Below are 12385 nucleotides of genomic sequence, written 5' to 3'. Positions count from 1 at the left end.
CCGTTCTCTCCATGTATTCTAGTGTCTGTCAACTAAATTCTAATTAAAATTGCACACCGTATTTAAAAGGATGGCTAAGATAAATGTACTGAAAACTCTTATTGAATGAAAACTCCACGAAAAAATAAATAAATCTATTGGACAACCAAGTGGGATGGGTTTTCAGCGGTTGAATGAAATGTATTCAGAGGGCGCACGTTATGCTCCTGTGTGTAAAGGCATGAATTCCTATAACGAGATCGGCCCTTTAGAGACTTTCCCAGAAAGACTCACAGCTGTAGTCGCTGCTAAAGGTGTTTCTGACGTGTATTGACTCAAGGGAGTGATAGTTATCTAATCAAGATATAGTGGGGTTTTCATTAACCTCTAAAAAAAAATGTTTTTTTAAATTTCACTTTGACAGAATATTTTATGTAGCACATTGACAATTTTTTTTTTTATAATTAAGTCCATTTTGATCCCACTTCGTGAAGAAATCCAAGGGGGTGAATACTTATGATAGGCAGATATCGTGTGTGATATTTCATGAACAATCGTCTCACTTGGGTGAGAGACTACTTGCTTTGACAGCCGAACACTGAAAATGGGTCACCGCCACGGCTCGTTGTGTTGCCATTCCTGTCTGGTAGCACACAGCGTCAGGCTCGTATGAATAAAATGAATAGAGATTAACACATGTAATATAAACATGGTAGATGAGATCTGGGCGAGAGTCAGCGAACCACACACTGTATAAATCAAGGCTGTGTGGAGGTACGACAGTCACAAGCCTAAGTGACTCGGTAATAAGACTTCAAATAGGTATTTCAAGGGACATTGAGAAAAAAAAAGTGTGATTGTGAACCTGGAAGTTATTCGTTGTGACACCTGTATGGTTTAAAAAACAGAAGGGTGATTGTGAACCTGGAAGTTATTCGATGTGACACCTGTATGGTTTAAAAAACAGAAGGGTGATTGTGAACCTGGAAGTTATTCGATGTGACACCTGTATGGTTTAAAAAACAGAAGGGTGATTGTGAACCTGGAAGTTATTCGATGTGACACCTGTATGGTTTAAAAAACAGAAGGGTGATTGTGAACCTGGAAGTTATTCGATGTGACACCTGTATGGTTTAAAAAGCAGAAGTCACAACACACACACACCGAGAGGCTAGAAGATCTGTTTGTCTTTATTTATATGTACGTTAACACAATGTCAAGTCAAATGTTATATTAAAAAAATCAGACCTTTTTTTTACAACAACTCTCTACCCATAATGCTTCACCGGTCATCACACCAGTAGTTACGGCAACTCACCGGTGAATCCTAATTACGGGATAAAGCCTCTATGCAGTATCAATCTTGTGTATAATTATGAACCATCCGGAACATTCTCAGAGTGGAGGATATTAACACCTTGACTATTATTCATGTACTTTGGACAGGTCTTATATCATTGGAATCAATCTCACTTTGGACAGTATTGGTTGCTAACAAACTCAACATGAAAACGTTTCCAAAGCATTGACAGAGAGAATTCTTCATAAATAAATATAACTGCAGAGCAGACAGACAGCATCAACAACAACAAAACCTTATTGGATCATTCTGAAATAGGAGGAACAGTGTGATTTTTCCATCCTGACTGTTAGATCAGATCAACCAGAGAGACTCTGTTGAGGAACACGTATCTGTAAGAGATTTATTTTCCCTACATACAGGTGAACGGAGAGGCCTTTAGACACACCTTGCCAATCTGCCTCGTAGTCGTTACACAGGTCACTTAGGGCCTAGGATGACCTCCTGTCTCCTGCCCCTTCGTTGATCTAGTTCCTCCCGTTGGGGCAATGAGCATCCCAACCGGATGTACAATACACACACTGTAATGCCCCGTGAGTAGCCCTCACTCCCCCTGCCACCCTCCGTGACCCCTAGCCCCTGCTACCGAACCAATCCCGTAGATCTGAGAGGATTGGACATGTGGAAGCAACATGTTCAGGGGTCAGGGGTCAATTTGGAACCTACATGCTGGTTGGTAGTTTTTGTGAGCGGTTCTTAGCCGCCACCCCTGTCCTCTGGTACTCCAGCTTCTCCTTGATGTACTCCTGCTTGCACTCCTCGAAGAACGCAGAGTCTCTGTAGCTGAGAGAGAGTGGTGTACAGAAGACTTATCATTAGAGCACTGAGTCTCTGTAGCTGAGAGAGAGTAAAACATTTAGCTGATTCTAAGTAGAGATCATTTAATATAAATGCTGAGCGAGTAGAATAAGAGGTGGCACGTTAATAGTGCTTAGTATATAACAGAAGACTGTTATCATTAGAACACTGAGTCAGTATGAACAACAGTTAGTTGACTCACTGTACGGTCAGACACTCCTTCAGGGCAGCGTTCTGATCCCGACACTTGAACACCATCAGGAAGCCAGTCTCTTTACAACAGTGGTTGAACGCTGAAACCAGATGGATGGAAGGAGACAGATTTAGCCAGTAAATTACCACCATCAGGAAGCCAGTCTCTTTACAACAGTGGTTGAACGCTGAAACCAGATGGATGGAAGGAGACAGATTTAGCCAGTAAATTACCACCATCAGGAAACCAGTCTCTTTACAGCAGTGGTTGAACCCTGAAACCAGATGGATGGAAGGAGACAGATTTAGCCAGTAAATTACCACCATCAGGAAACCAGTCTCTTTACAGCAGTGGTTGAACGCTGAAACCAGATGGATGGAAGGAGACAGATTTAGCCAGTAAATTACCACCATCAGGAAACCAGTCTCTTTACAGCAGTGGTTGAACCCTGAAACCAGATGGATGGAAGGAGACAGATTTAGCCAGTAAATTACCACCATCAGGAAACCAGTCTCTTTACAGCAGTGGTTGAACCCTGAAACCAGATAGATGGAAGGAGACATATATTTAGCCAGTGGATCAGAGTAGTCTTGAAATCCAAACTTAAATCACGAAAACCAGACTGAATTAGTGAAAGTAAAACAATCGCAAAACGCAGCGTGATTCAGTTTGGATTCCCAAGCTGTGATACCGTTAAGACAAGGGCCTTTTAAAAAGCAACCAGGGTAAGAGCCCCAGTCTAAACAGGTCATGTCTCTTTCAAATCTGTCCCCCTCTGCCAATCTGAGTGTCGCCACAGGCTGAGAGAGAGAGAGAGGGGACAGCCAACCATACTGTCTCTGCTAGGCCTCTCTGCCACACGGTGACAAGCCTGGTCAGAGTAGATACCAATGTAGTGGGTACTGACAGGCCTCTTATCTTACCACAGCCCCAGTGTCTCCTCTTCCACCAGGCTGAGGTAAAAAAAGGAGACTCCATCATATCTATTCATACTTGTGGTTGGTGTTTCTGTCCACATTGGCACCAGTGTAACTATCTGTCTGGCATGGTCCATTATAACGGTCCCTCACACAGACCAGACCTATCTGTCTGGCATGGTCCATTATTACGGTCCCTCACACACAAACCAGGCCTATCTGTCTGGCATGGTCCATTATAACGGTCCCTCACACACAAACCAGGCCTATCTGTCTGGCATGGTCCATTATAACTGTCCCTCACACAGACCAGGCCTATCTGTCTGGCATGGTCCATTATAACGGTCCCTCACACAGACCAGGCCTATCTGTCTGGCATGGTCCATTATAACGGTCCCTCACACAGACCAGGCCTAGGTGTCTGACATGGTCCATTATAATGGTCCCTCACACACAAACCAGGCCTATCTGTCTGGCATGGTCCATTATAACTGTCCCTCACACAGACCAGGCCTATCTGTCTGGCATGGTCCATTATAACGGTCCCTCACACAGACCAGGCCTATCTGTCTGGCATGGTCCATTATAACTGTCCCTCACACAGACCAGGCCTATCTGGCTATTAATATGAATGGAAAAGAGCAGCAATATAAACTATTCACACAGAGGAGAGGCCCTACATATAGAATAGTGCTGAGCCAATAGGGGTTTCTATTCACACAGAGGAGAGGCCATACATATAGAATAGTGCTGAGCCAATAGGGCTTTCTATTCACACAGAGGCCCTACATATAGAATAGTGCTGAGCCAATAGGGCTTTTTGGAGGTTAGTTCAGTTTCGGTTGCATTTTATTTAAACAATCATCACGGTTTTGGGTTTTGATAACGTATTATGAAATAATGTCACAATGATTTAGTGAAAATAGTAAACATTCAACTTCCAAAACCTCTAAAATATGATATTGTCTGTCTCTGTCAGGCCCACGTTGGGTCGACATCAATAGAACAGGAAATTACAATATTTCAGTTGCGTATTTTACTTAGTTTTTATTTGATAACTGTTCTTTTACATTCTTTAAAGTAAAATCATCTGATCTCTGCTCAGGCATTAGCAGCCAGCCAGGCCATCTAGCGCTATGTGCTCCCCATACTGTACGGTCTTTAGTCTGATTTCTTTCATGAATTATTTGGGCTCCCAAAAAAAAACGAACTAAATGGAATTCAAGTAATTGAACCGACATCGGTCAAGTAGTTGTTTAATAACCGGAAGAAATAGGAAATGGCTGTTAAAATCGCTCAACACTAATGATCTATAGTTACGCTGAATGACGTACAGAACTCTGTAAACCAACCAGGTCTATAGTTACTATGAATGACGTACAGAACTCTGTAAACCAACAAGGTCTATAGTTACTATGAATGATGTACAGAACTCTGTAAACCAACGAGGTCTATAGTTACTATGAATAACGTACAGAACTCTGTAAACCAACCAGGTCTATAGTTACTATGAATGACGTACAGAACTCTGTAAACCAACAAGGTCTATAGTTACTCTGAATGACGTACAGAACTCTGTAAACCAACCAGGTCTATAGTTACTCTGAATGACGTACAGAACTCTGTAAACCAACCAGGTCTATAGTTACTCTGAATGACGTACAGAACTCTGTAAACCAACCAGGTCTATAGTTACTATGAATGACGTACAGAACTCTGTAAACCAACCAGGTCTATAGTTACTCTGAATGACGTACAGAACTCTGTAAACCAACCAGGTCTATAGTTACTCTGAATGACGTACAGAACTCTGTAAACCAACCAGGTCTATAGTTACTCTGAATGACGTACAGAACTCTGTAAACCAACCAGGTCTATAGTTACTCTGAATGACGTACAGAACTCTGTAAACCAACCAGGTCTATAGTTACTCTGAATGACGTACAGAACTCTGTAAACCAACCAGGTCTATAGTTACTCTGAATGACGTACAGAGCTCGGTGTGTCTCTTTTAGTTTGACCGTAGAAGACACATTTAGGGCTGAGATGTTCGACTTAACAAAGACTCTCCTTTTCTAATCATTTCATTAAAAAAATACACGATGTTCGCCAAAAAGCAGTTGAGACCCTGACAAACAGCTGAGTGCAAAGTGAATCATACAGAGGTGGAGTTGGCCATTAGACTACAGAGATTTTCTAAAAACACCAAGATATTCCCTGTCAATCCTTTCTAACTGATATCAAGGTGTTGTGGATGAAAAGGTGCCATTGTGTTGGTGGTGTTAAAGAGGTGCTGAAGGGTCCTGGCCTCGTCTCTTCATGCTGTTAGCCAGACTTTAATTAGCCTCGTCCCCCCCCCCCCCCCCCCCCAGCGTCTCATAAACAACAATGGAACGCATCCCAAAATGACAATGTATCCTAACCCCTACGAAGTGCACAACCTTTTAGACCAGAGCCCTGCTCAACAGCAGTACACTGTATAGAGAATAGGGTAGCATTTGGGATGCAAACCCATCATGATAATCTCCCTGTTCTGATCAGCGTGATTATCACCACGACTTGCTTTCATCCCAACGCAGGAAAACCTGCAGAAGCAATTTGACGAGGCAGAACAGTGTGACTAATGTAAATCAGCAGAACAGAAACACAGAGGACTGTACTGGGGGGGGTATCCCATCACACATCAGCAGTCACCCAACACAGTGACTGTGATCTCAGAGGACTGTACTGGGGGGTATCCCATCACACATCAGCAGTCACCCAACACAGTGACTGTGATCTCAGAGGACTGTACTGGGGGGGTATCCCATCACACATCAGCAGTCACCCAACACAGTGACTGTGATCTCAGAGGACTGTACTGGGGGGGTATCCCATCACACATCAGCAGTCACCCAACACAGTGACAGAAAGGACCATAGTGACAGTGATCTCAGAGGCAGTCTCCCAACTGACACCCTATTGGCTATATAGTGCACTACTTTTGACCAAGGCCCATTAGGGAATAGGGTACCATGTGGGACGAGCACATTATCCAGTGGTCTCCACTAGAGACTACGTGGTAGTGAGAGGAAGAGGACTTCGGGAGGAGGAGGTATGAAGTAGTGAGGGATTATCACAACCCCCCCCCCCCCCTCCACTAAAATTATAATCTCCTAATCCGAGTCCCCAGACAAAACTGACATCAATCACCTCTACATAATCATATACAGTGGGGTGAACAAGTATTTGATACACTGCCGATGTTGCAGGTTTTCCTACTTACAAAGCATGTAGAGGTCTGTAATTTTTATCATAGGTACACTTCAACTGTGAGAGACGGAATCTAAAACAAAAATCCAGAAAATCACACTAATTTTAAGTAATTAATTTGCATTTTATTGCATGACATAAGTATTTGATATTTCAGAAAAGCAGAACTTAATATTTGGTACAGAAACCTTTGTTTGCAATTACAGAGTTCATACGTTTCCTGTAGTTCTTGACCAGGTTTGCACACACTGCAGCAGGGATTTTGGCCCACTCCTCCATACAGACCTTCTCCAGATCCTTCAGGTTTCGGGGCTGTCGCTGGGCAATACGGACTTTTAGTTCCCTCCAAAGATTTTCTATTGGTTCAGGTCTGGAGACTGGCTAGGCCACTCCAGGACCTTGAGATGCTTCTTACGGAGCCACTCCTTAGTTGCCCTGGCTGTGTGTTTCGGGTCGTTGTCATGCTGGAAGACCCAGCCACGACCCATCTTCAATGCTCTTACTGAGGGAAGGAGGTTGTTGGCCAAGATCTCACGATACATGGCCCCATCCATCCTCCCCTCAATATGGTGCAGTTGTCCTGTCCCCTTTGCAGAAAAGCATCCCCAAAGAATGATGTTTCCACCTCCATGCTTCACGGTTGGGATGGTGTTCTTGGGGTTGTACTCATCCTTCTTCTTCCTCCAAACACGGCGAGTGGAGTTTAGACCAAAAAGCTCTATTTTTGTCTCATCAGACCACATGACCTTCTCCCATTCCTACTCTGTTTTAGATTCCGTCTCTCACAGTTGAAGTGTACCTATGATAAAAAATTACAGACCTCTACATGCTTTGTAAGTAGGAAAACCTGCAAAATCGGCAGTGTTTCAAATACTTGTTCTCCCCACTGTATGTGATGAGATACGGAGAGCTGACTGTTCTGAAGTAGCTGATCTCATCAGTGCAGTACTGAGGACACGTGTGACTGTTCTGAAGTAGCTGATCTAATCAGTGCAGTACTGAGGACACATGTGACTGTTCTGAAGTAGCTGATCTAATCAGTGCAGTACTGAGGACACGTGTGACTGTTCTGAAGTAGCTGATCTAATCAGTGCAGTACTGAGGACACATGTGACTGTTCTGAAGTAGCTGATCTAATCAGTGCAGTACTGAGGACACGTGTGACTGTTCTAAAGTAGCTGATCTAATCAGTGCAGTACTGAGGACACGTGTGACTGTTCTGAAGTAGCTGATCTAATCAGTGCAGTACTGAGGACACATGTGACTGTTCTGAAGTAGCTGATCTAATCAGTGCAGTACTGAGGACACGTGTGACTGTTCTGAAGTAGCTGATCTAATCAGTGCAGTACTGAGGACACGTGTGACTGTTCTGAAGTAGCTGATCTAATCAGTGCAGTACTGAGGACACGTGTGACTGTTCTGAAGTAGCTGATCTAATCAGTGCAGTACTGAGGACACGTGTGACTGTTCTGAAGTAACTGATCTAATCAGTGCAGTACAGAGGACACGTGTGACTGTTCTGAAGGTGCTGATCTAATCAGTGCAGTACTGAGGACACGTATGACTGTTCTGAAGTAGCTGATCTAATCAGTGCAGTACTGAGGAGTAAGGACACACGTGTCAGAACCAGGTCAGAACCAGGGCAGAGCCAGGTCAGAACCAGGGCAGAACCAGGGAAGAACCAGGTCAGAACCAGGGCAGAACCAGAGCAAACAGCCACTGCAGGCATCAGTAATACAAATAGAGTGGTATGCAGGCAATACAGCAGCTGGGGCGGAGGTGTGAAAAGGAGGGGGCAGAGAGGAGACCAGAAGGGGATTTCCACAGCCCTGCCACCTCGAGGGCTGTGTCTCTCTGGGCGAGCAGCAGCAGGCGTGTCGCCTCAGAGGATGAAGAGGACAGACTTTAGGCCTAACCACAATCGAAGCACCTATGCAGCACCAAGAGTTGCTGTTGGGCAATCCCACAGTAACAGAATGATGCAGAGCCGTTTTCACTTTTAAAATGGACGCCAAACAAAAAAACAATGATTGCTAACTTTAAAAAAAAAAAAAACAATACAACTCTATGCACGATTACTTTTAACGATTTTCAAAAGAACATTTTTACAACAACAAAAAAACACATTTACTTGAACAGACGGTTTGTGCTGCTGGTGCCATGCACTGTTCCTCAAGAAAATGTGTTTTTGTGAAGAAGAGAAAAAAAAATGGTGGAAATTGTTAAAAAGTCTTTATGCATCGAGTTGTAATGGTTTGTTTAACTTTTCAATCATTGTTCTTTTGTTTGACATAGATTTTTTTAAAGTGAAAAAAATATATAAAAAAGAATTTGGAGTCTCAGCATCTCTCCGTTGCCGTGGAAATGCCCTGCAACAACATTACAGCAGCGACCCCCCCCCCCAGAGACTCCGTATGGTTAAAAATAAATAACCATGTGGATGCCGGCAGCATAAAGTGAATTTGGAGATGTTAACAAAAACATTTATAACCGCAGTCTGTTTCAAGTATCTTCCTGTAAAAAGAAAAGGAGAACATGTTTCTGTTAGGCCCGACGTGTTGAGCTATAACACAATCACATCAGCAGCCTCTACTCCTTATAATAAAAGGCACCATTAACACTGCTATTTTTTTTTTTTAAAAAGGCGTTGGGGACAGAAAAGAGGAAGTGGTATCAAGAGGAATATTCATATTTAACCACCATATCAGGTTTGGTCGAGATAGAAAATGCCTTGACTGTCTTTTTTTCCCCCCTTCATCAGGTCATCTGACTGGTTTTCAGACCGGGCATGACAGCCAGATGAACGCAACAGAAAAACCACAAATATACACACAACAGGGGAGGTGTCCATTAATACTCTGTCTTGGCTCAGGGCATTAATAGGGCCTTTGCTTGAGCTTGTAACTGGGAAGGTAGAGACCTCAGCAACCCGACAATGTGTGTAAACAGCGGAGGTGAACTTTGGATGTACAGTTGAAGTCAGAAGTTTACAGACACTTAGGTTGGAGTCATTAAACCTCGTTTTTCAACCACTCCACAAGTTTCTTGTTAACAAAGTATAGTTTTGGCAAGTCGGTTAGGACATCTACTTTGTGCATGACACAAGTAATCTTTCCAACAATTGTTTACAGACAAATTATTTCACTGTATCACAATTCCAGTGGGTCAGCAGTTTACATACACTAAGTTGACCTTGCCTTTAAACAGCTTGGAAAATTCCAGAAAATTATGTCATAGCTTTAGAAGCTTCTGATAGGCTAATTGACATCATTTGAGTCAATTGGAGGTGTACCTGTGGATGTATTTCAAGGCCTACCTTCAAACTCAGTGCCTCTTTGCTTGACATCATGGGAAAATCTAAAGAAATCAGCCAAGACCCCAGAAATGTATTTTTAGACCTCCACAAGTCTGGTTCATCCTTGGGAGCAAATTCCAAACGCCTGAAGGTACCACGTTCATCTGTACAAACAATAGTACGCAAGTATAAACACCATGGGGCCATGCAGCCGTCATACCGCTCAGGAAGGAGACGCGTTCTGTCTCCTAGAAATGAACGTACTTTGTGTGAAAAGTACAAATCAATCCCAGAACAACAGCAAAGGACCTTGTGAAGATGCTGGAGGAAACAGGTACAAAAGTATCTATATCCACAGTAAAACGAGTCCTATATCGACATAACCTGAAAGGCCGCTCAGCAAGGAAGAAGCCACTGCTCCAAAACAGCCATAAAAAAGCCACACTACGGTTTGCAACTGCACATGGGGACAAAGATCATACTTTTTTGAGAAATGTCCTCTGGTCTGATGAAACAAAAATAGAACTGTTTGGCCATAACAACCATCATTATGTTTGGAGGAAAAAGGGGGAGGCTTGCAAGCAGAGGAACACCATCCCAACCGTGCAGAACACCATCCCAACCGTGAAGCACGGGGGTGGCAGCATCATGTTGTGGGGGTGCTTTGCTGCAGGAGGGACTAGTGCACTTCACAAAATAGATGGTGTCATGAGGGAGGAAAATTATGTGGATATATTGAAGCAACATCTCAAGACATCAGTCAGGAAGTTAAAGCTTGGTCGCAAATGGGTCTTCCAGATGGACAATGACTCCAAGCATACTTCCAAAGCTGTGAAAAAATGGCTTAAGGACAACAAAGTCAAGGTATTGGAGGGCCATAACAAAGCCCTGACCTCAATCCTATAGAACATTTATGGGCAGAACTGAAAAAGCATGTGCGAGCAAGGAGGCCTACAAACCTGACTCTGTTACACCAGCTCTGTCAGGAGGAATGGGCCAAAATTCACCCAATTTATTGTGAGAAGCTTGTGGAAGGCTACCCGAAACATTTGACCCAAGTTAAACAATGTAAAGGCAATGCTACCAAATACTAATTGAGTGTATGTAAACTTCTGACCCACTGGGAATGTGATGAAAGAAATAAAAGCTGAAATAAATCACTCTCTCGAATATTATTCTGACTTCTCACATTCTTAAAATAAAGTGGTGATCCTAACTGACCTAAAACAGGACATGTTTACTTGGATTAAAATGTCAGGGATTATGAAAAACGGAGTTTGAATGCATTTGTCTAAGGTATATGCAAACTTCTGACTTCAACTGTATCTCTGTGACCATCTTGGGTTCCAGCCCATATAGCCTGGGTTCCAGCCCATATATCTTGGGTTCCAGCCCATATATCTTGGGTTCCAGCCCATATAGCCTGGGTGCCACAAGACTGTAAGCCCGCTGACCTAAAGCCTAAGCATTTGTTCAGGTTAGCTAACACAAGTTTTTATTAAATCTCAGATATTCACCTGTAACCTTTTCAGCACAGAGCTCCTTGGCTTTCTCCCTCACCATCTTGGGGATGAGTACATCTGTCTCCACATGCCTCAGGAAAGGCTCCTCTGGAACACACACACACACACACATCAGTCATAGCTACCCTGCTGTACCAGGGCTAGCATATCCATCAAACTAACTAGCTAAACAGCTAGTTAACAACATCTAGCTCACCCAGACGTTTCTGAGGACGCAAACAATGAACGTCGAAGATTAGAAGTATAATAGCTAAAACAATTAGTGAGTATGTCAGAAAACAATTTAAAGAGGTCGACGTAGATAGCTCTCTAAATATCCAAAATGACAGCTACGTGACTTGTAGATGAATAAAACTCAGTTATAAGTTCAAGTTGAATCGGCTACGACACTTGCTTACCATGATAACAACAAGAAGGCCCCGCCGCACACCGTTAAAGCTCCCAAATCCACCGCTTTACCGACGACGTTTCGATTCGACGAAGATCCGGGTCGGGATGGAAACGTTGTCGGTGAATTGGGAGCTTTGACAGTGTGCGGCGGGGCCTTCTTGTTGTTCACTAGACGTTGTTAGCCCAGAACCTAACGTTATGTTTTTAAAGATGTGCGTATGACCACACACTTTTCTACAGATGCTTTACAACTATACCGATGCCGTAAAAGCGACATAGGAAAATGATACTCAACATATTGTCTATACAATACCTGCTTTGGTTGCTTCCATAATTATCAGCAGTGTTGCTAAATCAAAACATTACAAAACAGAAGCAAAGTGACCTCTCTTCTTTACCACGTTACTTCCGGGTGCGTCACTCAACTGTGGAACGAACTACAATGCCCACAATTCTCCACAGCTCTAAACTACAAAGGGCTTGTTTGGAAGCGTGTACAACTTAAAAACGTGTATTACATTGTCCATCACGCATAACTATCAAGTTAAATAATGGTTCCGTTATCATTTTAAATGAGACTGGATCTACCAAGTGAATAACTCCATGTACTGTCTTCAACAACAAATGAAGAGTTGACAGTGGCAGCTCACCTGATATCCAACAGGCGTTCATCCTCCA

General features: G+C 43.2%; 1 protein-coding gene across 3 annotated transcripts; it reads right to left on the bottom strand.

The window, feature by feature from the left end:
- Nucleotides 1-1151: 1151 nt before the first annotated feature.
- On the bottom strand, nucleotides 1152-12156 carry LOC110518267 (C-X9-C motif containing 1). 3 transcript variants are annotated; one of them, XM_036934927.2, is made up of 4 exons: nucleotides 12021-12156; nucleotides 11312-11404; nucleotides 2340-2430; nucleotides 1152-2122 (listed from the first exon to the last, which is right to left on the bottom strand). In XM_036934927.2, the coding sequence occupies exons 1-4, from the start codon at nucleotides 12037-12039 to the stop codon at nucleotides 2002-2004; spliced, it is 324 nt and encodes a 107-aa protein (XP_036790822.2). In that variant the 5' UTR covers nucleotides 12040-12156; the 3' UTR covers nucleotides 1152-2001. The 3 variants fall into 3 exon arrangements, with proteins under 3 accessions (XP_036790822.2, XP_090075808.1, XP_090075812.1); XM_090219682.1 differs by having other exon boundaries at nucleotides 2340-2691; nucleotides 12021-12138; XM_090219686.1 differs by having other exon boundaries at nucleotides 2340-2517; nucleotides 12021-12138.
- Nucleotides 12157-12385: the final 229 nt, after the last annotated feature.

The sequence above is a fragment of the Oncorhynchus mykiss genome, chromosome 3 (assembly GCF_057628025.1).
Source record: "Oncorhynchus mykiss isolate SJ-2025 chromosome 3, ASM5762802v1, whole genome shotgun sequence".
Lineage (NCBI taxonomy): Eukaryota > Metazoa > Chordata > Actinopteri > Salmoniformes > Salmonidae > Oncorhynchus > Oncorhynchus mykiss.
The sequence above is the reverse complement of the archived record's forward strand: the minus strand, read 5'-3'. Positions and strand labels throughout refer to the sequence as shown.

Excerpts from the sequence above, each read along its gene's own strand:
- LOC110518267 (XM_090219682.1), bottom strand. Across the intron at positions 2,692-11,311 it reads CTGTGCTGAAAAGGTTACAG|CGTTCAACCACTGCTGTAAA; the intron begins GTGAATATCTGA and ends ATCTGGTTTCAG. Across the intron at positions 2,123-2,339 it reads AAGGAGTGTCTGACCGTACA|CTACAGAGACTCTGCGTTCT; the intron begins GTGAGTCAACTA and ends ACTCTCTCTCAG.